Source organism: Balearica regulorum, chromosome 1 (assembly GCF_011004875.1).
Source record: "Balearica regulorum gibbericeps isolate bBalReg1 chromosome 1, bBalReg1.pri, whole genome shotgun sequence".
Taxonomy (NCBI): domain Eukaryota; kingdom Metazoa; phylum Chordata; class Aves; order Gruiformes; family Gruidae; genus Balearica; species Balearica regulorum.
The window spans coordinates 17,532,273-17,559,031 of NC_046184.1; the positions used below are offsets into that span (position 1 = coordinate 17,532,273).

The window sequence follows — 26,759 nt, forward strand, 5'->3', positions numbered from 1 at the left end:
CCGCGGGGCCGCTGGCGGCCGGGGGCGGGGCGGGCGAGCGGCTCGGGCGCTGCGGCGGCGGCGGCTGCGCAGGGCGCTCGGCACGGCCTCGGCGGCGGACGGGCACCTGCTGCCGCCCTCGCCCGCAGCGGGCAGGGGCGCCGCGCTTTGTCGGGGGCTCAGCGGGCGTGCCCGGCCCTGGCGGCGCCCGGCCCGGCCCGGCCCGGCCCAGCGCAGAGCAGCGACCGGCGGCTTTCGGGGCGTCGCCTGGTTCCGGCGGCCTGGGCACCGCGGGGAGCGTGAATGAGAGTTTGCTCCGATTTACGAGCAGGGTGAGTGCCGCGTCGGGCCGCCTCTGGGGGCGGGGGGGGGGGATAATAATTTTTTATTTTATTTTTGTTCCTGAGCCTTTCTACCCCCAGCTCGGCGCCGACCTCCCCGGGCCGGGGCAGCGGGGACCCGGTGGCCCCGCAGGCTGCGGGATAGACGCGCCCCCTCACCCCGGGGCAGGGCTGCGTGTGGGGCGCGGTGCCTCCCGGCGGGCAGGGCAGAGCCCGCCGCCCCCCGGCGACGGGGACCCCCGGGAGGGGGTCGCTGCCCCTGTTCCCTCCGTCGCCTTTTGTTTGGCTCTCCCGGGGGTAGAGGGAAAGGGGGCGGCGGGGGGTGGACCGGGAGGGTGCGGGGGGAGCCACCGGGGATCTCGGCTGGTGGCTGAGCCTTTCTGGGCCCTCTTCATCCGCTTGCGGGGAACGGGAGACCGTCCCTGTGGGCGCTGGGGGTGTCCGGCTGCCCCCCTCCCTTCCTCCCGGTGTGGGGGAGCAGCTCTGCCCTCCTCCCTGTGCCTCCCAGCACGGAGGAGCCGTCCTGGGCTGCGGGGACAGGTATGTATCATTGCCGCCATCCAGGTGAAATGCGGAGCCAGGAGCCAGAGGCTGTAGTAAACACGGGGTGGCGGTGAACCTGGTAAAGGTCACATCTTCATGTACAAACACAGCTCGTCCTAGTTGGTCTCCCGAGTTGTTGTTGTCTTGGGGACTGCGTTGTGGCTGCTGGTACGCTGTCCCTACCAGACCTGCTCCTCGTCTTCACCCTGCTGTGCAGTTGGCTTCGATCGTGGTAGAATTTCCTACAGCTGCTTGCAGGGATCTCCCTTGGTGAGGGGGAGCAGTGCGAACTGCATTGCACCCCTCCTCTACCTCTTCCCAACCCCTGACTGCGCTGGCGACTGGGCAGCATCCGATTTGGAAATGAGACCTGGGAACCTTGTTTCTGTTGTGAGGTTTGCTTCTTGAGCTTTAGCTGAGCCTGGCTGAATTAGGGGCTGGCCACACGTTCGTAATAAATAGTAGCCAGCGATGTACCGATCCCTCAAAGCGTGCAGTGTCTGGATGCATCCTGATGTGGAGCGATGAGGCATGGGAGTGTTGGAGGAGTAGGAGCGGAGAAATGCTGCTGGAGGGTCTCAGTCTACTTTCAAGGAGACTGAGAGGATGGCAGAGCTGTGGTGCCAGTAAATGGCTGTTTTACAGCCCAAGCTGTTGACCTGGACTCCTTCAGTAAAGGTTCAACAGGAGTGTGTGTATTTCGGGGCCCTCCTGCCTGCTTCTGTGGGTCATCACTGGGCGTAAACACACCTATGGGGCAAATGGGAAAATGACAGCTTTTTGTCATGTTTTCATGTCGTGCTTCGTTACTGCAGCGGTTTGGATTGGGTCGATGTGGTACTGTTAAGCTTGTGTGAATGTGGAATGAATGATGGCCAAGTTCTCAGGTATCACGTTTCCAGTCGTGGTTGAGATGTGGGTGGGGAGGGGAAATATTTAATAAAGTTGGGATCCCATGTGCCTGTGCTCTGTGTTATCTGACAGTATCCTGCCTTTGTTTTTAATACGTGATAAGTAGTTTCATTCCTCAGAATTAGAGCTGTCTTAAACTTTTTCTTTTTAAATGCCATCTCTAGTTATCAAATGCCATATCTAGTTATTCAAGAAGGGGAAACTTTTTTTAGTCCTGTTTTGTGCTCTTCTGAAGCTGACATTTAAGCTACTAGCTGTGAAACTGATAAAATGTAAAATTAATTGATGGTGTTATGACACCAAATTGTGTAAAAATCCCTGAAAGCCCGAGTTACGTTTCACTGTTTTTCATACGGTGGCCACAAGTATGTTTGGCTCATCCCTCTGCCATAATAAAGGTGGTTTTGGGCTGAGATGTCAGACTGAATTGAAGATGAGCCATGTTGTGTTTCCAGCTCCGCAGGTAAGCTCTCGGAGATGGTTTTGGCCAGTGGCAGGTGGGGCTAACCTGAACTAAAGTGTCAGACTGATGGGTTTAGGTTTTTTTCTCTTTTAACTGTGGCACTAGTGAGACCTGGTCTGCTCAGCACGTCCTGGGTCAGGGGGTGACTGTCTGAGTGGCATGGGGGAAGCTGCTGCTGCTTGAATGTACGTGTGCCGCTGCTTGGCATGGTATGGCTTCTGCTCTGGGTGAAGGGATCACCCAGGCTTTGACCTCCCTCCTGGCCTGCCTTGGCAGCATTGCTGTGGCCTGGTGACCTGACGTCAGCGCCTGTTGGGGAGGGAGGAATTAAGGGCAGCAGCTGGGAAAAGCCTGTCCTGGCTCTAGTCTTCAGTGGGACCTGGTTTCAGAGGGACTGGCAGAGGGGAGATCCCAATTGAGGAGGCGAAATCAGGGGGCTGACGCACAGCCCTGCTGTCTCACTAATTCCCAGTGATTTACCGCAGGTTGCCAATGCAGAAGCTGTTCCCTGGCCCTACACCTTCTCCTCCTCCCAGCATGTGATATTCAAAGCTTGTAGGAACTGAGATTCATTACAAGAGTGAATGACTGGGGCAATGTCGGATGCCAAGGAGGTTCAATATTGTTTGAGACCTGGGGAGAAACCCAACTTTAATGTTTTATTTTGGTAAGGGAACTTCTGCAGTATCTGAGAAGTGATTAAAGGCCAGATGTACTTCTGGGGTATGGAATATTGTCTGTGGCTACGTATGATGCACGTACATGTGATACTGCATATGTGTTGTGTCTTCAACATTGTTCTGATACTTGAGTACTCACTCCTTAATACAGAGACTTCAAAGCTAAGGAGGAGTGTTAACTGTTTAACCCCCAAAGTGATGACAGATCTGTTGAAAAATTAACAAAGACCCCATTTTACCTCATTTTTGTCTGCTGAAAAGTCACACTTTGTTTTTTGACTCAGTCACCACCAAATCCATAGGGATTCTTGAAGATATGAGACTGTGTTTTGTGTAACGTATGGTCCCATTAAGTTTTATGGTGAATATATTTTTGTTTAAGGAGTAATAGATCACATTTCCTGATGTTTTGTTTCTTCTAGGTCTGGAAAAGAAATGCTATTCAGGAATGCTTGAGTCAAAGGCAACACGTACCTTGCTGAATTTTTTTGGGTTTAAGCTATGTACCTATTCAATAGTTTGTCCTGGTCTCTTCCGCCCTCTCCTTAGTCCCAGTACTTACCAGGCTTAGCAGTGATGTTCTCTAACTTTGAAGTCCCTAAAGCCCTAGCTATTACCAAAATACTCCAGTAGTATGTGCAGAAAAATCTGCCATCCCAAATTGTCCAAACCTGACCATGTCAGGCCCAAATAAAGTACACAATTTTCTGGCTTTATCCTGTAACACCGTTCCTTTTCTTTCCTACATAGATTTTTTTCTCAGCTAAATAATATCTGCATGGCAGCATCCATGCTAGGAGGAGAGGTGACTTCCTCTAATGTGTTATTTTTATGACAGAGCTTGATCAGAGGGAAAGCTTTTGACAGTAAGTGCTTAATCAGGGTTTTCCAAAAGAGATTCTCTCTCAGCCTACTGTCCTGGCTGTGCACGGTGGCAGGTTAATCCATGCGCAATCCAATCTGTGCGCAGAAACACAGCCGTCAAACGTAGCTTTTGGGTCATAACGTTGGGTACTTCCAGGGTTTATGTGTTTTAACCTTTCAAGTTTCTGAACAAATACAAGTTTTCTCTTTTCATCTTGCGGTCATTGTCATTGATACAGGGGACACACAAAACAAAGAAGTTAGGCCTTTTCCTAGGAGGTCAAAATTCATTAAACCAGTTATAGTTTAGTGGTAAATTCACCTTAAAATTTAATGTGTTAGTGCTGCTTTTTGTTATGACATAAGAAAATGAAGTAAGGAGCCTTTGAAGCCACTTCAGACTTCATAAATATTAACAGGCTCTGCAGTCTTCACAGAGAGTAAGTTCTGGATGTTATTTTCTTCATCTTTATGGTACAGTTTCTTTTGCACAGTAAATCTTCTTGCCTTGACTAAACTGAAAGAGCAGTTATCGGATGCAAACGAAAAATGCTCTATTTGTGGTTAGGAGCACTCTTGGTGTTTTCCGCCTCCTCTCTTTAACACCCAATCCTTTCTCCTGGTGCACGCTCTGTTAGCAGTAAATTAAGTTCCAAGACTTACAAGACCAGAAGATCTTCAGAGGTGCTCAAATGATTGAAGATGCAATTTTTTTTTTGCTTCTGAGAATAGTGGAAAGTAAAGATTCCCAACGTGTTCAGTTGCCTTTGAAAAATCCTTCCTGTTTGCATCTTAGGTCATCATATATGCTTAATACTTGCCTGGGTTAATGAGGAAAAAAACCTGCTGGCAGTATTTTCTAAACATGCTTTGAGAATACTTAAATTTGTCTCTTTTAGTTTAAAAGCTATGTCTGCTTCTTAATGGAAACTGGAATTCCATTTAGTTGCAGCTTCTTGCAAATCCCAAGTTAATGCAGCCAGTTCTTTGTGGCGGTCTGTGAAGAACACATCAGCTGTTCTAGATAACTGTTAACAAGAGTGCATCAAACTTACTGTAAAACTTGTTCTAGGTGTCTCATCAGTGGGAAGAGAACTAGTCTTTTTATTTCACAGAATCATAGAGTGATTGAGGTTGGAAGGGACCTCTGGAGATCATCTGGTCCAACCCCCTGCTCAAGCAGGGCCACCTTGAGCAGGTTGCCCAGGCCCGTGGCCAGACGGCTTTCGAATATCTCCAAGGATGGAGACTCCACAACCGCCCTGGGCAACCTGTGCCAGTGCTCAGTCACCCTCACAGTAAAAAAGCCTTTTCCTGATGTTCAGAGGCAACCTCCTTGGTTTCAGTTTGTGCCCATGGCCTCTGGTCCTGTCACTGGGCACCACTGAGAAGAGCCTGGCTCCGTCGCCTTTGCACCCTCCCATCAGGTATTTGTGTACATTGATGAGATCCCCTTGAGCCTTCTCTTCTCCAGGCTGAACAGTCCCAGCTCTCTCAGCCTTTCCTCACAGGAGAGATGTTCCAGTCCCTTTGTGGCCCTTTGCTGGACTCTCTCCAGTGTGTCCATGTCTCTCTTGTACTGGGGAGCCCAGAACTGGACTCAGCACTCCAGTCATGGCCTCACATTTCCCAGAATGCTGTAAAAATAAGAAACTTCTAAAGTAAATTTTGTGTGTGCTTTTTTAGGATGCAGGTCCAAGAGGTCACTTTGGTACTGTAAGTCAGTGATGCAGCTTCTCTGAGTACTTCCGCTCTTCCACAGGAGCTGATGTTCCTTGTTAAAAAAAACCCAAGCCCTTCAGCATTTTCCTGATCTCATTAATGCAGGCTTTGACAAAGTCTTTTGACTTGTGTTTAAGGGATTTATGACTGGGTTTGCTGGCTACACATGCCTAATAAGTGTAATCATTAGATGCTGAGTCACATGAGTATGCACGTTCTTACGGATTGCTGTCTGAAACAGCTCGTTTCAGTTTTGAGTAAATGCTTGCTTATGTTTGTGAGGGCATATCCTCGCTGTGGGCTGGTTTGGTTCTCCAGCAGCCATCCCATGCTGTGTTGTACTCTGTTGGGGCTGACCCGCCTGCTCTATGGGCGCTTTCTATATTACTGCGTTTCCCTTGTGATGTGCCTGAAGGTGAGCATCTGTCTTGTAAACTAAACCAAGTGAAGTTCGGATGCTTCCTTATTCTGCCACATCTGTTTTGTACACTTATACGGGTAACTCTGTAGTCGATGTTAAATATAGAATTTGTAAACAGGGTTTTCATTTTTAGGTCAACACTTCAGGTGCAGAATAAAACTGTTAGTGTAATGCCAGTAACACTATTCATGGACAGGAGAACAATGAAAAGGAATAAAGCACAAAATAGCACTTTATCCTTGGGATTCTCATCAAACTCTGTGGGAGGGGACACTCTTGTTTCTTGGCCATCGAGCTTCCCTTCCTGTATATCTAGGTGTGGAGCTGGTTAAGGTGGGGTTTTTTTAAGGTTCTTCAAGAACATGGCAAAATTATGTGAAAAAAAGTAGTTAGCAGTTGCTTGCCTTCTCTATGTCCAAATAGAATGGTTAATAGATGCATTTTAAAATTTCCAGAGTACTCCCCTGAAAGTAACTGCACAACATGAGAGGTCTATACTTATCTTAATTAAAGATACCAAAGCCATGCACTCCGTGCTGGCCTGATGTATGCAATTAGTGACTGAGTGCAATTAGTTTCCAACTGCTAGAACTGTCTTATCAGAGCTCTCAATAAGACTGTCAGCAGTTTGTATTAGTATCTGGCATTACTAATGCTTGGCATTTTTTACTATGTTGTAAAAGCCACTTGTTCCTTCAATATTCATTTCAGGTGTCAGGTTACTTATATACAGAACACTTCAAATTCACTGTTTTGGAAACCAACCAGTTCTCAGAGACTGAAATACCAGGTTTCTCAATGAAGGATACACAGGCATCTTTAGATGCTCAGAGCAGGTTTATTTCATAACCTGAAGTTTATTGTTAGCTTAAATTTTGAAAAGTGGCTTCTTCAAGTTAGAAATGCATATGCAAAAGAGAACTTATTAGAAGAGCTTTAGCTCTAGAGCTGCCTTCAGTAAAAAGTCCTCCAGCCTCTCACTGTTCCTTTTACTACCTAAGGCTCCACGTTCCTTCTACATTCAGGAAAGGGTTTGTGTGTTTTTCATTCCCTCTCTCTGGATCTCATCTCTGCATTCCCAGGTGTGCACAGTAACTGCATTTTAAAATAACTTGATGCACTTTTCAAGGTTAACAGCATGTTGTAATTCCTGGGGAAATGTAGCAGGGCTACAGACAGGCGTCTGGATTTATAACCGTCAGCAGTATTTAAGCAGTGTCACAGGCATAAGGCGGGGGAAGTGCGAAACTTCTAGAGAAGGTTCTCTTAAAACGTAGTTTGGAGGCCATGCATAGTCCATGATACTGCATTATGAGCCTGACAAGGATATCTTTTTTCCATCTTGCTTTTTGTAGAGCCAGCTGATGTCTGTAGCTGTGCGGGTTCAGGGTCTCTCCTAGTTGTGTTGGGACTGATGTGGGTGTCTAACCCCTGTAATTTACTCCAGATCTGAGCCTAGGGAGCCATATAATTGTGTGCTTTGGGCACAAGTTGTTTTCCCAGACGCTCCTGTAGTAGTGTGACCTCTACCAGTATTAGGGTTTGTTCCAGGGATAACGTGCTGCCAGAAACTGGATGAGTTTATGCTTTCTGGGTTGGCTGGAGAGGGTGGCTTGCCTAATTCAAGTGTTAGAGGTCTGAGTAGCAAGAAGAGACCAGTCTGAAAATATCTGTAACCTTGTTCTGGGGATGAAGGGACCAGTAGCCTGGGCTCTGAGTAGTTTGTAAGATGCACAACTATTGCAACAAGATACCACATTGCAATGGGAAAAAAATAGCTGTTCAGCACTCGATGAAATGCTGTGCACCTTTGGTGTGGTGTTCTTTGCACTTACACGGCCCTCAACAAACACAACTTTAGCTGTCCTATTCAAAACCAAGCTGCAAGATTATCTGTAGTCTGGGATCCTAACTCTGAACTCACTTTTGGGTTTGGGGCTTTTTTCATGTTCCCTCTTCCTCACCTTTTTCCTTGTGAGACAGGGAGTAATGCCAAGGGAGTTGACTGCACGTACCATCCTTGAAGATCCTGGCTGCTGCTTCTTGCTGCGTGTAGCCGAGAGGTTTGATTCCCAGCTGCTGCCATCCTGTTTGTGTGGGGCAAAGGTAGCTGTGAAGCGTGGGACCTGAGAGCAGCAAAATGTCCAAAGCATCCTCATGTGACTAATGTTAGGGTGACTTTGGACTGTGATTATCAGATGATAGTAAAAACCAGCTCCATAGACTACTAAGTCTTGCATCAGCTTGTAAGGATCACGTCATCGGAATGAGAAGGAATAAGTGGAGTCTGTATAACTCTGCTCTTCACGTAGTCTGACTTTTCAAAGCATTAAACCACTTCTAGGCATTATTCCAGTTTGACTAACTATAATTGTTTGCACTTCTGCAGTGCTTTTATCCAAGTTCTTCACACTCTTCTTCAAGGCTAATCTACACAGCAACTCAAAAGATATCGCCAAGTGTCTGAGATCGCCTTTTGTACAAAAATGTAGTGTGACTTGGTTTTGTGTAAAACCCTGCACAGTCTCAGCACCTCTACGGGATAACCTAGGATTGTGCAATGAGGAATGACCTTTCCAACAAGCCATGGACACACTGATCCTTTAAGAGAACTGCCAGCTGCTACAGAGTGCTGTGTTCCCAAGACTTTCTTCAGCTGTAAGAGCTTCCTGGAAACTTGCAGTAATTAAAACTAATGTCAGGAGTTTGCACAACACTTCAGAAAAGAGCACTGTGGTCTCTTCCAGATTATCTGGAGGTAACTCTGTTTTGTTTCAGATAAACATTCTGAATATAAAGCTTATGATGCTTATAAAAGGGTCTGGGCCTATTTGGAAGGATTTTGCCTTCCCTCCCCAGCAGAGTTGGTGATGGGACTGATGTATGTATGCTCATTGAACAGCCCTTATTTTTACTTTCACTTATAGGAATAGCTAGCCAAATTGAGATAGTTCTGACTTCCTCAGAAAACTGTATTAGGAAACATTTTTACAGCAAATACACTGTTTCTAAAGCTACTTCTGCTTCTTTCCTGTTTCTTCCAGTAGCAACCTTTCCCCAGTTTGAGGGCTCTGCCAACAGCTATTTCCTCTAATGCTGGATCACTTCTCCCTCTACAGCACACGTTGGGAAAAAGTGAGGCACAAACACCACTTCTTGGAATGTTTTACAGGAGGAATGTGGAGCTCACTTTGCTTAGCAGTTTGAATGTGCCTGGTGAACCCCTCCGGCCCTCGGCAGTCCTCTGTTAAAGCAGAGCAGGGACAGCGTATGCTTTTTTGAATGAGAAACAATGACCGGCATTTTCAGTCTGGTTTTCCTGAGGAATGCAAGCCTGGCTGTGTGCAGTGTCTGCTTTGGATTTCACTTGGATGCATACAGCTATCCTATTTGGAATCTGTGGGATCTATTCAAAACTCATTTTCTGTTTTGTTGTTAATACTTTGAAATGGCATAAATATTTTTTTCTTTAGAGATAAGCTTTAAGTATTAAGCTGTTGTCTGTGACTCATTAGTCTACTGTTGGTGACAATTTATTGTCTTTGTTAAATAATGGAAAATCTTTCCATGGAGTTTGCATTCCGTATTGTCTGAAGCAAACTACATCTGTTTATTTTACCCTGAAGGTGGCTTTCTTCTTAGTTGGCTAAAAGTTCATCATAATATCTGAGAGCTAATATGAAAGTACAGCAGACCTTACTCATTGCACAAAAAAAAATCATGTGCATATTTAACTGTCAAACAATTATGTTAGATGAGTTTTGGAAACAGTACATGGACTGACACAAAAAAGAGTGTCTGTTTGCTTTAAAGGCGGTGATTTGCTTTTTTACTTTCTCCTCCTTTTTTGAGAGCTACAGCTGAACCAAGTGTTGCATAGACTGGCATTTTCTAGAGCTTTTTTTAATTCAATGATTTAATCGCTATTAAGTTAATACTGCATTCTTGTAAAAGTCACTAGAAGAGTAGGCAAAGAGAGATATACTTACTGGAAATGCTAAGAAGGGGTTGGACCTTGAAGATGACTGTCTGACCACAGATTGCTGTTATCTGAAATGGGAGATGAGAAACTGTGTTTAGGAAGCAGATGCATCACTGGTGTTTCCGAATGGTGGAGGAAATGCCAGACGCCAACTCTTGAAGTAGATTAGCTACAAACATGCAGATTTTCTTTTTTACAAATTGATAATAATTTGAAATAACGTCTTTTTCTTTAAAAAAAAAAAAAAAAAAGATTAACCAGTAGATTCAACTCTTAAAGTAAAAGTTTTTTGCAAAATGCAGTCATAACTAGTAATGTGAGTATTGTCACTGGGCTGTGGAGGAGAGCAAAGTGCTCTGCCTGGCCAGGTGGCAAGGAAGGCTTGCCTGGTAGCCAATCCAGTAAAGAAAACACCTTTATTTAAAGGTATTTAATTGCATGAGGTTCAGTACTCCTGTCATTCCTGAAGGGAGACAGCTGCTTCTGTCCCCCATGTGCTCTTGTACGTACCCTTGTGTAGAACAGCGGTATGAAGTGGTCTGACCTCTTCTGTAGCCTTGTTAATTTATATACCAAATCCAAAGACCTTTTTCAGTACATGTGTGAGCTCTTAGTCAAAGGTTTTAAGGCTGGTTATACGCAAATTGGACCCAACTTTTCCATCTTACTGTTTGTCGTTTTTCCTGGGTACCCAGAAACCTTTCCTCTTACTGGAAAACAGTCTTCTAGTTCAGAAAAACTTACTTTCACATCTTCTGGGTTGTGTGGCTGCCTCTTATGAAGGGGAGGTGGTAGCAGGGTGTGTGTTTCAGTATGCTTCTTGCAGTACAGCCCTCAGAGGCCTGGCACCTCTGGCATGTTGTGGGGCATCAAGGTTGAGGGCAGCAATAAGCCCCCAGAACAGTCCTTGATTAAAACTGCTGTTTTGTTTCTGAAGATTTTGTATTGTCCAAGAAATAGAAGGGTTTGGCAGGAGTATTGGTAGGATATGAACTATTCCTTTATTGTGTATTTACAGCTTTTCTTTTCACCCTAAAACCAGCCTGTCCCTGTTTTTTGTTATCTCATCTTCTATGATTCTATGACTCAGGTCTTGCTTAAAACAGATTCCTAATTACAACCATCCAAGTCCCTGCTCAAGTTTAGTCATCCTGCTGAGATCCTGCAGCTGAGTGAAGGCCCCAGATGCCTACAACAAAGAAATCCAAAGATGTAATCATTTCCCCTTTTTTTTTTTTTTTAGTTATATAGGCCAGTTAGAGGTTAGTGGGAGTTCAGTGCTAGCTGGTGGTTTGATCATGTCCTGAAGTCTTCAGCACACTTCTGTCATTAATGCAAAAAGTCTTGGAATTCCAAGTTTCCATGACTTGGAGAAACTGCATCTGTTAAAACATATATGTAGTGTAAACAAAAGGTTTGATATCCCCAAACCAGACTTTGAGCCTGATAGGTAATTAAACCTTTAGGATCCTTCTTGAAAAGTGAAATCCATAGCTCTGTTTTTAAAATTCCAAGAATTAAATACGTGAATATTAATGAAGTAATTGGGAATAAGTTAGAGCTGGAAGAAGTCCTGGTTAGGAGACTGACAGAAGTGTCAAAAATGTTGCTCTCTACCTTCGTTTCTATTCTTTCCCCCAGATTTTTTAGGGAGTTCTTTTGGAGTCTCTGGACTTCAGCTGGCAACATGGCCTCTCAATTTTGCCATGAGGCACCACTGGCTTCTCTCTGGCTTTGGCTTGGAAAAACAAAGCATTTGTTAGGAGTGGTTGGATGAAGAAAGGTGGGATCTCCACAGAAATCTCCTTTATGATCTCAGGAAGCTTTGAAATGGGCACAGCTGAAGTGGTTTTGTGGTGGCTTGTGGGGCAGGAGAGGTGCGTGCAAGGAATAATGCTCTCTGCTCCTTCCTTTCCCACCCCAACTGCTCAGAAAGATATACTGTGTATATGGCTCTTTTTCTTAAAGTACTTTGACCTTTGGACCTTTATCATTGCTAACTGAAGTGTCATCATGGCATAAATAAACCCATCGGCTCAAGTAGTGTACTTCTGGCCCTCATCCCAGTCTTAGAGGCAGACGTAAATGCCATCCTGTAGCTGGCTTTTAAGTTGCTTGGTCTGATTGAAACGATGACTGAAATAATCTTATTTCTTTGCCCTTGGTTTCTTCACTTTGTTACTAAACTCTCCATCTTGCTATCTTTGTGTTAATTTAAATCTATTTCAAGTCTGAAGGCTCAACAATGTGCCAAGTTGCTATTTACTGTCATTGGGTTTCTATCATTTTAGCAGCCTGACAGGCTTCAGGGTGTATTTGTGACATTTTGAGATGAGAAAATACTTTGTTTTGAAATAGAGCATGCAAAAAGCATGGTAGATCAGAGTGCTTGTACAGGCTTGGTTAATAAACAGAAGAGGTGATCCATTAAGTGCAAACACCATCGGATTCATAGGTTAACCCATGTTTGGGATCAAAAGAACAAACTGGCAAAGGTTTGGGTTTTTTTCTGTTTCTTCCTTGTGCCCAGTACATCCCGTGTTGAAACATGGTAGAAACCTTGCTAATAGGGCTCTATCAAGAGAGGAGCTGGCTCCTCTTGGGAGAAATGCCATGAGCATGTATCTACGTTTCTGTGATGCTGCCAACGACAGGCTCCCCTTTGGTAGAGGATGGCAGGTGGGTATGTCAATGTGCCCTGGTTTATTTAAAGACTTGCTCTAAGACAGCTTGTTGCAGTTGTTTCAAGCAGCTTCAAAAATGTAGTTGTTGACGCCTGTGTATAAATTTTTTTTTGTCATCTGCAGTGATGAGGCAATAGGATATAACAAGCACCATTAAAACGTTAATTTCCTACAAATATGGCCAAATTAGTAAGAACTAGGCTAGTTATGCTAATAGCCTCAGCTGGTTGGTTTACTTGTTACGAAGAAGCTTTGTACCTTCCTTGCAGACTTACGTAAGGCTTAATTTCTGTGTTTTCTTGAAATGATGCAATTTTTTGTTTAGTTTTCCTCAACTCTACACATGCTTTAAGGAAGCCTCAAACTTGCTCATGGAATATGTCTGCATTTCTCCATCTTTCCTCCTCTTTGCTGCATTGGTCACGTATACAGCCACATATGCCAAGCTGCTGAAGAAGGACCACCCAGCTGCTCCATGTATGTCTGGAGACAAGTGGGTTGCAAGTGTCCGGACTTCATTTGTGGCAGTGTTGAGTGTTTTGAGTGATGAATTGTTTTGTTTGCAAAATGAAATTGGTTTCATGAACCAATAAAACTTGGGAGAAAAGACAAGAATGCATGGGAAACTTAACTAAAGTAATGTCTGTTTGTTGGGGTTTTTTTCCCCTTTCTTTTCTTTTCCTCCTGTGTATTTCCTTACAAGTATCTGACTCACCTGTCTGTCTTTCTGAGGTTATTTCACTTCTTGTCATAGATCCATGCTGTCATCCCCAATCTATAACTGCTGGTGGGGCGAGGGGACAACCTCTGCTCAGCCTCACCTTCGTACTTCTCCACCAGTTGCCTGTTTCACCAGTCACAACTGCTAAGCGTGTATGGAAGCCTTTTTCTGGGCTGGGCTGGTGTCCATCTTCTGTCCTCTACAGTTAGAGATATCACCAAAATTGGCTTTTTTTCAGCAGTTGATACTGTGTACACAGGTTACTGGGAAAGAGTGTGAAGGAGATGCCCAGACTACATGTGCCTCTTGGAAGAATTAGGTTTACTAGCAAAGAATTCCATTTACTTTTGCTATCCAAAGCATGTTAAAATCATCATGTGAAATGAAAGATCTGCAGTTATGGCAGAATAACCAAGCAGCTTACTAAACAGAAGAATTAACTTGCAGGATTGTGATTATATTCCTTTTGTTAAAAAAAAAATAAATAAATTCAGGATTACTATTGTAAGTGTGAGGACAAAGAGCAGATACTCTGCCTACCGTGGGAATGATGCCATCTGAAACGCGAGGGAATTGGGGTTTGCTCCTGTAAGAGAGATTACCTTGAACAGCAAGGCCTTTCAACCTTAAGCCTGCCATTTCACTATGTTAAGAGAAGCCAGTTAACTAGCCACATTATTAAACAACTAATTGAATTCCATAAATGAAAACTCTTTTTTGGGTACTGTGATCCAGTCCTGTTCATAGCAAACGTGCCAACAATGCAGACGGACTTGTGTAAAGGGTTGCACTCAGAAGAAATGGAGGAGGGGTCTGCAGTACCTAGAAGATTACTTTGGTGCTTTTCTGAGTTACACAACTTCCTCTGCTATTTCCAAACTCTCCTACATGGAGGAAAATATCCCTCTCATCTTTTGACAAGCTGTGTGGGTGAGAATGGAGGAGGCTCTTTTCCAGGGTGCTGCTTTCCGATGGAGCTGCTGTTCGCATTTCTGTCAGTCTGGTGGGAGCTTGACCTTGAGTTTTTTACTCTGATAAGATTTCAAAGAATAGTTTACATGACTTTTACAAGTGGCTGTGTAGTACAGACAGTGCCAGAAATGAAGCTGATGCCTGAAGCCAGACTTACTGTATGAAACTTGCTGTTTCTCCATTACTCTTTTGTGTGTTGTGCAGCATAGCAGTCCTTCACACAGTGTCCTTTTACATGTTACCTACACAAATTTTTACACAATCCTTCGTGCCCCTTCATTTACACGTTGAACGATGAGGAATTACAACACTACAAACTTGTATAATCCGCAAAGTGATTTTATTTTTACTTTTTTCCTGCCCTATCCCTTCTGTGCCTGTAGCACCAACTTCAGGAGCATTTTCAGGTTTTTGTTGGAAGGAAGGGAGAAGGAACAGAATAAGCAGCAGCACGGCTTCTTGCATGGAAATGTGCGGGATTTGGGGATTACAGACGTTCTTTATAAGCTCAATGCCAGTATATAGGAAGGAAATTAAAGATTCTTAATTATAGTAGTGGTTGTAATTTGATATGAGCTAGCTATGTCTTTGTAGTTCTTCATGGACCAAAAATGTTGGACGACTTTACTCATGAGGGGAAAAGTTAAAAAATGTTGACTTATTAAAATTATTTTTATGACTGTATGATGGTTGGAGAGCTACTGGGTTTGGTAAAAGACTCAATTCCTTTCGCTCTGCACTGACTACAGAAATCAATGACAGACATCTCAAACACCTGTTTTTTTGTGGCTTATTTTTGCAACATAGATATTTTGGAGCCTTAATGGATTCTCAAACCAGCAGTAGAATAGTTAAAGCTTGCAGAAGCAAATTGTGAAGTGTTTACACAAAATCACTGCATCCTGGGAATCTTCTTCTGAAAATTCGCATCTAGGTGGTTTCATGCTAACTTTTGTTTCTTGCTTACAGAGCTGTTAACGTTGGCTTCTGCTGAATTGTCTACCTAAATTGAGGGAAGCCCCTCAAGATAGACCATCTTGCTGTACTCTGGCTATTAGCCTTGTTCTCAGTGAGGTGTCCTGATAGCTGAATGATTTGGGGACTATGAATGTAGCCCTGTGGTTGCTTTGTGAACAAAAGACTTTATCATTGCATATGTAACACAGCAGTTGTAGGTCTGTGGTCTTTTGCCTGATAGCTTTAGTAACTTCTTCTGTATGGTCTTGCCATGAGTGAGAACATAATGCATAGGTGGCTTGGCACTGTAGCACACGTGAAGTGTTGTTCAAACTTGGAAGCTGTCTGCGCATGGTGCTGCAGCTGTTTGTTGGTGAGGGCTGGGGCAGGCTTCTCTTTCAGCCATGGATCGCACGCTCTCAGCTACGTTCCCTGCACTGCATGGAGGTCAGCAGAGATCGGTCAGGCTGCACTTGTTAGCTGTGAATCATGTCCTGATTCAAATGTGTACGTCTTCTCTTTTTTTCCTTTTTTTAATGAATACCAAGGTGAAATCTTTGTTTATCAAAAAAGGAATATGTAGTCATTCTTCAAAACTAGACCATATTTTATACTTGTGTTCTGTTTCTGAAGATTGCTGGGTGAGCTATGAGCAGTCACCCTGAGCAGATGAAATGCTTGCCTGCTGCTGAGAGACCTCTCCAAGAAATACCTGCGTCATGATTTAACCCCAGCTGGCAGCTCAGCCCCATGCAGCCGCTTGCTCAGTCCCCCTCTGGTGGGATCGGGGAGAGAATCAGAAGGGTAAAAGTGAGAAAAAACATGGGTTGAGATAAAGACAGTTTAATAGGTAAAGCAAAGGCCGCACATGCGAGCAAAGCAAGACAAGGAATTCATTCCCCACTTCCCATGAGCAGGCAGGTGTTCAGCCATCTCCAGGAAAGCAGGGCTCCATCACGTGTAACGGCGACTCGGGAAGACAAACACCATCACTCCCAATGTCCCACCCTTCCTCCTTCTTCCCCCAGGTTTATATGCTGAGCATGATGTCATATGGTATGGGATATCCCTTGGGTCAGTTGGGGTCAGCTGTCCCAGCTGTGTCCCTTCTCAACTCCTTGCGCCCCCCCAGCCTCCTCGCTGGTGGGGTGGTGTGAGAGGCAGAAAAGGCCTTGGCTCTGTGTCAGCACTGCTCAGCAGTAATGAAACCATCCCTGTGTTACCAGCACTGTTTCCAGCACAAATCCAAACCACAGCCCCACACTAGCTACTGTGAAGAAAATTAACTCTATCCCAGCCAAAACCAGCATAGCACGGCAGGCCCAAGCCATTCTGCATAGACCTTGGAAGGCTGTTCTTGACTTGTCTTTCTCTAAGCCTAGATTATCATTTGTTTCCACAGTGTGGTTTATTTTTAGCAGTACCCCCATTCTCTGATTTATCTGTATCCAAAGATGATGAATGTGCAGTTGAGAATATGAAAAATGCAGTCAGCATTGGATAGGTAGAACTGCATTGGTCTCAATAACTTGCACTTTTTTTTACTTGAAAGGATAGAATTAAAATTCTTCTTCAGGGCTGGCAGGGCTCATGCTTTCTAAACACTTTAGTGATCACTTTCCATAATGTACTTATTAATCTGAATAAGATGTTCCATGCTAGTGTGTGTACTTCTGACTTCAAATGTTTATTTTAAAGCAGATTGTAAAAGGCCAACTTTATTCTGAGTGCTATGTCAAGCTTGGCTGTTTGCACCTCTGTTTGAACAGGGGAAGAGGAGATAAATGCAAGGATAGCCTAATCTTACCCTGTGTTACTTGTGTCGCATCCTGCCCTCCCATCCATCACCCCTATGTCCCTTTGGTTTTATAGGCAGAAGTTGTGGTGCTTACTTATGGCAGTGCTTCCCCTGTGCCCCAGCTTCTTGCTTGGTTGAAGACCAGCCAGACCTGAGCTGCCTCAGCCCTCTTCAACACAGAGGCTCTTGCTGAGCTGGTGAAGTTCATATTTCCATCTTTGCCCTTGGCTCCCCTGACTAGTAGACAAAATTCAGAGTGAGGAAGCAGAAAAAAGCCTTTAGCCAGTGTTGAGCTGTGACAATCTCTTTCCTCATCCTTCAGAGGAGGGATTGAAGCTCTGGCGTGGGACTGATTTCTGAAATGTGCCTCGTGGCAGCTTCATAAACACTGTCTTCAGGATGAGGCTTTGCAGTCGTTTAACCTGATTTAAGTGCAGGTGGCTGCTGTAAAAGGATGCTTTCTCCCTCTGCCCACAACCAGAAACATTTTCTGTGAGGGAGGCACAAGAGCTCTAATTGCTTGTGCAACCACGAGTGAGGCTGCATAGCTGTCTGCTCTGATTAGACTGACCTTGCCAGAAAACAAACACAAAAATTAGTTGTATCAGCAATGAGCTGCTAAACTGCATGAGTGGTCAAGTGACATAAAGGCCATGGCAGAAATGAACGGGGTTGCTCCCTTGGTGTCAGCCCGTGATCAAGTCAGCTTCAGGTTTGGCTGGGCTAATTTGGGATCGGGATAGGTACGCAGCAGGGGTATGGGGGCAGCAAAGGGGGGGACACGATGGGTGATTGGGAAGGGAGGGTTTCACCTGGAGGGTGATAGGCTTCTAATACTATCACAACATGCTACTCCTTTTGCAGGGTATCTCACAGGGCAGAGTAGCTGGCAATCACAAGTGCTGAGCAGCTACTTGCTGCGCCATGGCTTGAACTGGTGGCTGCTCCTGTCCGCGTGTGCTGCTTGAGCTCCTCTCCGCAGGCAAAGTCCTGTTCTTGCAGGGTTTTTGGTGGTGCTCTTCAGATAGCACTGTAAATGTTGTGTCTTGAGGAAAAAAATGAGCTTTATCTTCCTATTTTGGGAGTTAAAATTCCCAGTTTACAGAGGAATTAATTTAACAAAGCTTGTTAATTTTAGGTTTCATGATGAAAGAGGCTCAGAGGTGTGTAGGGTGTCAACGTGTTTGTGGAAGGGGTGTGTTTTTGGAGGTGTGATGTTTCCAGTGTGATGTTTAGTGAGGGATTAACCACAAAGTACAACTCCCACAGCTACTCAGCTGAAGTAGTCACTGTCTTTCATTTCTTTCTTGACACACTGGTGTGTGACCTGTATGGGTATGTGTGTGACCTGTATGGCTACGTGTGTGTGGTTTGGAGTTTTTTGGTGCCCCCCTCCCCAGCACCCACAGTTTTCCAATGATGATCAAGCCAAGGCCCCGTGCTTGCAGTGGTTTGGGCACTGTTCCTAGCAGTGGGAGTAGCAGCTCCCCCTTCCCAGCCCTCCTGTGGAGGGTCCCTGGACATGCCTCCTGCTCTGGCCTGCTGAAGGGCCTGTCCCCAGGTGGCTGAGGGATTACGGCTGGTGCCTTGCACAGGCCTGAAACTTTGCAGTGGCTGTATAGCTCATTTTGGGAACCTCTGGCTGAAAACACTTGCCAGATATGAAGTACCATCTGACTGAGGCAGGTACAGAATAGAGCCCTGCGGCCATGTGTTGTGCCTCCCCTCTTCCTCCAACCCCTCCTGTCTGCAGCAGCCAAGCTGGAGGTGTTAAAGATAAGTCGCTTTTATTGTACAACCTCACTTCATCTCCCAGGCAGCTTCATGTTGTGAGCTGAATGACATGTTAGTCTCTTTTGGAAAAAAATAGATTTTAGCGTAATGCATATTCATGAAGCTGCATTATGGTTGCTGTGACAACCTCACCACTGGCAGGCAAGATCAGTGTGTTGATCTTCTGTCGCCAGTCCCTGTGCTGTACCGTAGCGCATGTTACACAGCTTTCCACTTTTTTTTTTCCTCCTCTCCTCCCCTCAGTCAGTGGACAATTTGAATTGAGTTGATGCTTAATTAATAGCTGCATCTAATTAATCCTGTGACACTGAAGCACAACTTCCTGCTCATTTCTGACCCACGTTAACTGAGTGTTGCTTCTGCCAGCAGTTCATAATACAGAGGAGAGAGATGATTCTGGTGGGATTTTCTTTGTTTATCTCCCTTTGAACTCAGGGGAAAAGTAAACCTGAATTACTAAATGTAATATTTCTCCACACCATAGGTAGCCTAACAGATAACTTCATCTCTCCTGCAAAAAACTCCCAAAAAATCTGTCCCCAAGTCTATCCCTATCTAGTCTATCCCTAGAGTTTTAAGGACCCCTGACTCTGAAAGGATTAGGAGCTTTTGGTAGGTGATACTCAAACCAGAAAGCAGTTTGCTCTGTATATGCATTACAGCATGTTATGACCCGAGGGCCACGGGTGACATAATTGCAGGGAGACTTTAGCAGACTGTGACGCTAAGGCAGTGACTAATTTCAGGATGAACCTGTGATGGGTTGAGCATGGGGAAAGCTCAGCTCTGAAGGTTGAGCTCTGCGTGTTTGTTGAAGTCGGAAATTAAGAGCACTTGCACAATGCTTGTAACTTTTGGAGAGTGTTTGTGAGCTGCTCTTGGCCAGTCCAACTGGATGTTTGGCCCAAAGTATTGCTGTTTCTTGGTTTCCAGTGGGAAATGATGACATCATTCTGTACAGAGAGCTTAGTGTATTGCGTAGTCCTGGGAGACGTAAGTCTCACATGGGGCACCATTCGTGAAAGGGCTGCATTGAGTGAGGTTTGTGTCCCTTCTATGTGCTTAAATGTTTCGTTGAGTTGAGCTTAATATAAAATTTTCTTTAAAGATGCCAACTTTGTCTATACAAAACCGCTCCCTGTTGCTCAAGAAGAGATGCTGTGGGTAGGGTTTGGCTTTCTTCATAGATGTGAGTCTTCTGGAGAGCAATTTGGGAGAAGTGTGTGCACAGTGGAAAGAAAAGCTGAGCAGACAAGGAGCTCTCAAGTGCAGTCAGTTGATCTTTCTTTGGTTAGTTTCTTAAATATTAATAAGTACAAAATGTTCAGACAGTGACTTGAGACGAGATTCTGTCCATTAAAATGAGAAATTGGGAGGGAAAAATAATGTAGCAAGAGGGAACTCTTTGCACAGAGCAGTATATAGAGCTGGACCGTGGATCTGTTGTGTAGGCTGAGACGTGCTCACTGGGGTTTCCAGTTCTAGTTAGACATGTCAGAAAAAAACACGCCAAGCTTAGTATCAGTTGGTATGTGGATGGCATGAGTGTATCTGTTGTGTTCCTGCTCTCCTGTCAACTCTTTCAGGATGATACGCAGGAGCATTTCAGTGAAGAAGTAATGAATACCTAACGTAATCCTGATACTTTCCACTCCCTCAATTTGCATGTCCCTCCCTCATGATAAGACTGAAACATCCTGGTGTTGACACCGTGTCTGTATTTGTTCATCCACGCACAGCCTGGCTTTTCTTGGATACCAGAGCTCTTCCCTCGGACTTCTGCAGAAAGATATTTTGAGATTGAAAGGAGAATGTGAAGGAGATGGGGTGTAAAGATGAGAACTAGTGGTATGCTAGGTTTGCTTAAACTCCAATGTCATCTTCAGCTCTCTGAAATGCCGTTTTTCTAGCAAAAGGAACACAGGTGCTTTAGAGGTTACTTTGCTGTGTCATAGTCTTTATGGCCTTTTCATCCATGATGTTTTAGTGGGGTTTGTTGTTGTTTTTCATCAGGCTCCAGATGAACACTTGCTGAGGCGATGCTGTTTGACTTTGTATATTGGGTTTGTGTTTTTAACAGCTATGGAAAACTGAATTGCTGTGTTGCAAAGCAGAGTCTCTGACAAAGCACGTGTGAAGATTTAGCTGTTCAATCTCTGCCCAGTCTACCAGGCTAATTCAGCGTCTTCTCAAAAAAAAAACCAGATGCAACAGCAGAAAACCAAACCTATAAGCCACTTATAGGAGGTTCTGGGGCAAGTTAAGGTGGGTTTCAGACAGCAGTGGTCCACCTAGCGCTGCCCTTCCCCGAGTTCCCTCTTCCCTTCTGCTTCCCAACCTCTTCCATGTTCATGCAGGAGCAGAGCAGGGGGGAGCAGTGGCATGAAGGGGTGGTGGGAGCGAGCCCCGTAACTGATACCTCTCCACACTGTGCTGGCAGGCTGGCTCTTGTCATTCCCCAGCAGCTGGTTGTCTTCTTGCTGAAGCTTCTCTGTAAACATAGGCAGAAAAAGCTGTGCTAGATCTCCTTATGATTTTTATGTGAAAGTTTGGGAAAACTTGATTTTTCTCTACTTAGCATAAGTTCGGAATGCGTGCATGTGTTGATTTGGGGTTTGGAGTCTTGAATTATTCGCTTAAACTGAATATCTGACAGTTATTTGGGGGTTAATTGAGGGTTTTCATGTTAGGTCCAAATAAAGTCATCTGTTCTCCGTCCCTCTGTAAAAGGAATAAAACCTCAGCTTTGAAGGATTTGCTTTAGCAACTAGATATTAATGGCAATTAATAAAAAAGCCTTTCAAGTTTATTTTAGTTTGTTGGGTTGTTTTTTTTAAGTGTGGAAAATATACACCTTTGTCACTAATCGAGCCCTGTATACGTAAACTGTTGCCTAGTTTTTTACTAGATTGGGACTTCAGAATAATTTTTACAGGCTGCTGTTTAATTTTGCTGGTTTGACCTTTGCTACTGCAACAAGAGAAATAAAAGCCACCTTCCTAAAAACCTGGGTGCCCGAATAGCCTTGTTTGTAAGCATGTTAATGTACGATACCCTTACTATATTACGACAGAGGACCTGCTAGTATTATTAGATCTGGCTGAGGTGCAACGAAGTTGGACCTAAATCAGTCTTGCAGAGTCAGTGTCTGCCTTACTGTGCTCGGCAGCACTTTCTGTTACAGCGTTGAATGTGGGAAAGATCTCCTGTTGCTTACATTAATGGTAGGGTGTTTGTATGCAGACGTAAACTTGATTGGGGAGGATGGATTTGATTTTATTGTGCTCAAGTTAATAATTTGCAAGCATGGTACCAGTCAATTATTATTTATAGCTTGTTTGTTGTATGGTAGTGAGAACAATTATTGTCACATGCATGACAGTGTTGGGAGAGTGTTTACAACACATGGAGTTAAAGTAGTATTTTTATTACAATTTCATAATATTTGTTTATGGTTAGTTTGAAAGCAGGAGATGTGGGTCTATGTTCATGCTCTGAGCTCCGCATGTGCAAAACTGTGTGTTGGTTTTGATGTTGCTGGTATGGGGAGGTACTAGAAACAGCCTGAAACTTAGAGCCGAACTAGCTGAGGCCAGGGTATGGATAGGTAGTTGGGAGAGAGGATGAACAGCAATGATGGTGAAGCAAGTGTTTTTGACATTTAGCTACACTATTTTACAATAAAGCTAATTCTAGGTCAGATTCTGGTCTTGGGTTTTACAAAAGCTTCCTCAAGCTTATCTAAATTTGTCCCAAGCCACTTGGAATACAAAGTCTCTGAGAAGCTTTTTTTCTAGTGAGCTTGAAACTGCTGAAATGTCGCCATATTTATTGATCTTTATCTAAAAAAAAAAAAAAAAAAAAAGTTGCTAGTTGCAAGAACAGGCTGCTGACATAAAAAGCCTGTCTTAGATTGTGCATTTGGCTGGAGGCCAGATAATGAGTTTCTATAGGAGCTTGTTGGCAAGCTTAGGTTTTTGCTTAGGTTAATCTAATGTAACTGTAAGTAATCTGGGAGCCTGGTACACTGAAAACCATTTTTAGACAAAATGATATTATTATTTTTAAATTATAACTGAGCAGATATTTTTATATAACAGCTTCTTGCATTTAAAGCACTTTTAAAAAAATGCCTAGGAACATGATTCTTTACTATTTCCTCTTTTAATGGTCGATGTACTGAATAATACTTTAAAAATATTAACACTGATGACATCTCTTTTTGCTAGCCTCTGTCACAAAATTTAAGCTAACTGTTCAGTGGAGTAATCTGTTAGTGCTTTAAAGAAAGGTTTGTATTTTTAAAAGACCAGGTGGTAACACGCTTAAGGGTATGCACATCCGTTTTACTAGTAAAAAATACTGTAAATGTGTTCATGGGTACATCTGTTGGGCATGTTATTCTGTGACCTAGGGCTGAAATACATGTATCATCCTTAGAGGAGGCTGGAGTTTAGGACTTCATGTTCCCAGAGTCCAGCCTAGGTAGTAACACCATTGGGCCTTTTCATTGGCCTTGTGGGTCTTTCATTCTTCGTTGCCTGAAGGCAGAGCCTGAAGAGAAGGGTTGGAGATTGCTCTGTCTCAAGATGTTTTTGTTGCCTCTTGCTTCTTTTGTGTGCTAAGCAAATGTGAATCTTCTCTAAGGGGAAAACTGAATTCAGATCTTGAAACTTCCATTGAAGTGCTCTATATGCCAGGTTACTAAAGAGGTCCAGATCCAGCCCTGGTCTTTGGGGAGTGGTGGATAAACATGGCTTTAACAGGAGAACGCTGAGGACTCCTGATTTTGCCCAGGACAGCAATGCTCATCTGTAGCCTTGAGTTAACTGCTCCATCTGTAAGAGGGATGGAGAAGGCTTGGGATACACACTTGTTCTCTGTTGCTGCAGGCTGATGAGCGCCAACTGGAAAAGGGATAGCACTCTACCATCCTTACTATTTCTTCGTATAGCTGTGCCATTAGCAGTGACAGCATGTGTGTCAAACAAACAAGGTTTGGGTTACAACTGCTTTGCTGTAGGTCTGACTTACATGGTATGCAAAACTAGTTGAACATAGATGGAGATCTTTGAGATGGGAGGGAGCATGATACAATTGTGCTGGTGCTTATCGGAGGTTTAAACTTCCCTGATAGCGTTTGTTCTCTAGTTACTATTAATAGTAGGGCCTGGAGATATTTCTGGATGTGATAACTGACAAGTTTCTTCATCAAATAGTCAATGAATGAGCAAGAAGTGTTTCTATTTTAAACTTAGCTTTGAGAAGTAATAGAACTTCAAAGAAAAGCTGTTCATAGAGAATAACCTTTGTGTGAGTTACCGCAAGTGATTCTCTTTAAGTGAAATATTAAATACAGGGCTGCAACTTTAAGCATCTCTGATAAAGGAAGAGTTTTGTGGGGTTTTTTTGCCAGCTGCACTATAGGGGATTTGTATTAGTTTCAAACTTCTGTGTTTAAGCGAAGGGTGCTAATAAACCTTGGCAGAGATGCAAACTAAGGCAGATTTTGAAGGGAACGATCTGGTTTGAACTTGGTGTGAGTAGTCATTGCCAAAGTGTTAGGGTAAGCGGAGAATTCACAGGGAAAGGTGGAGAGCTCTGTTAGAAAGAGGTTTGTGTTAGGAGGTGAGAATTGCCTCAAGTGCAAAGGCTGTGGGAGTCAGTAGCAAAAGGCTCTTGTCTTGCTCCTTATTTATACACCTGAAGTGACGCATGTCTAAATCTGCCTTTTGCTTTCTCATGTCGCACCAGGGCCTGGGGTGATGTGCCATGAAGCCAAGTATGTTTTTTAATGAAGGGAGGGCAATGCTGACCATAGGGGGAAAAAGGATAGTAACAGTATCAAGTGCTTCAAAATACATCTTTACCACTCCAGAAGTCCATTTGGGAGAGCGTTGCAGCACACTCCGAATGGAACATTCTGAGCTGAGGAACAGAGTTAGTAGGAGAGAAAATTGTGTGTGGTTTGTTATAAACTGCCAGAGCAGTAGCTTGCTGGGGTGGCAGGACCAAGGAACTAACTTCCACCCGCCCCCCCCCCCCCCCCCCCCCCCGCCAAAAGATGGAGCCTTGGGACCTTTTGGTACAGTGTGAGATACATGTAGAGCATTGAATTGGACTGATTCAGCAGGTCTGGTTTAAACCAGAACTTATATGATACAGTGTCTCGGACAACTACCATTACAATGAGTTTACATACATTAATTAAGCTTTCTTCTATTGTCTTTTAAAAGCAAAATGCTTCTCCCAGTATGATTTATGATTTATAATTTAAGTATTGCTCGTGTCAAATACTGTCTCTGGAAATGAAATGCTCTGGGCATTTCTTGTTGCTTCAGATGCTGTGGCACCTGCACGTTCAAAAATATTGGCTGCACTGTTTCTCTTACAGTAAAGTTTTAGTCATGCTAGTTTTAAAAAATGTGGAAGCATCATTAAAAAAGGTATTCTTCTTTGCGTCTCAAAGGGAGTAATAGAAATCTAGCAAAAGGTATAAAAGATTGTCAGTAGTGGTAATTTTAAGGATCTTGGCAGTGCATTGGAATGTGGTTTATGGTTGATTTCAATAATCTCTAGTTTTTGTTGGGATCTTCTGCGTTGATCTGTCTGGCGGCTTTCTTCATTAAACCCTTGGTACTTTCTGTTTTCTTAGCCTGAAGTAGTAGGGAGATGTGATAACCTCACTACTCCTTTGCTCCAGTTTTCCTGGGAATTTAAAAATTGATTGTGAAGCTTAGTGGATTTTCATGTCTTTCATTAGAAGTATCAGCAAGTTGAAGGATGTGGACTTACCAGCTAAACTTGATTTTGTTTCAAGTAACCTGTTAGGAACTGACTTCCTAGTCTTTCTGGGGAGTGCAGGTTGTTAGTTTGTGCCCATTCTGACTTCCTTTAAAAATAGCCATGAGAAAGAGGCCGTAATAGTGTGGGAAGATGGTAAATCATCAACTACTGAAAAACAAACTATGCATCTTTTACATGTGGAAAAAAAGCCTGTTAAAAAGCTAAGCTGCAGCATGTTTTTCCTCCAGTGGCAGGAGGGCCTTTGAAAGATTGTTAGTAGTAGTTAGCGATTAGAATGCATGTATTTAGGTTTATTGCAAGCTTTCTAAATACTCTTGATGTCTTTTTTTCTTGCAGAGACTCCAACCGTCATGTTAAGGTAAAGCAGAAAAGTGCAGTGCTGAACATGCTAAAGAAGTTGGACAAAATAAGGTTCAGAGGTCACAAGAGAGATGAGTTCCTTGATTTAGCAGAGTCTCCAAATGCTTCAGACACTGAATGTGGAGATGAAATCCCGGTGAAAATACCTCGAACGTCAACTCGAGACAATGAAGAGCTGAGAGACCCTGTAAGTACTTGGTTAAAGTGTCGTTATGTTATACAGTTGTCAGGCAGAAAAATAACAGAAATTAATAATTTTTTGTCCCTATATTTTGGATTTAACACTTGAAGATTTGTGGACTAGAAAGTAAGCTTTTGATAATAGGCTTCCCTTTTGTGGAAAGATCAAATTAATTTCTTAGTATTAGGTTTCCCTGTCCCTACTATTGATTTTAGATGTTGTGTGTCCACAGGTTTGTTAATATTGGATGTGCTTCTGAATGCTGTCTGGTTTTTGTTTTGTGGAATTACTAATGAATGGATCTGAAGGAAAAACTTATTTTCAGTCTGAGCAGCTCAGATCTGCTCAAATGGCACTGGCCAGGACTGTGGGGATAAGACTTCTGGTGGCTTCATTAAAGTTAGAGTGTCACACCACCTTGTTCTTCACAGCACTGTTTGTATCCAGTAATGTATCTATGCTTATAGAGCTGGTTTAAACCTATGCAAGAGGTGAGCAAGACTCTTCATGTGCTAAAACTTTTGGTGCTTGTAAGCAGAAGCACTCAAACAGACCTACCTTTTAAAAAGACATTGTTT

The 26,759-nt window shown here is 43.7% G+C and overlaps 1 protein-coding gene across 1 annotated transcript in view; it reads left to right on the forward strand.

Moving 5' to 3' along the window:
• Positions 1 to 31: 31 nt before the first annotated feature.
• GRAMD4 (GRAM domain containing 4) overlaps positions 32 to 26,759 on the forward strand; it is an 83,878-nt gene continuing 57,150 nt past the window's right edge. Inside the window, exons 1-2 of the mRNA XM_075742339.1 lie at positions 32 to 311; positions 25,977 to 26,187. Coding sequence (XP_075598454.1) covers positions 283 to 311; positions 25,977 to 26,187 — 240 coding nt within the window. The 5' untranslated portion in view covers positions 32 to 282. The remainder of the gene's footprint in view (positions 312 to 25,976; positions 26,188 to 26,759) is intronic.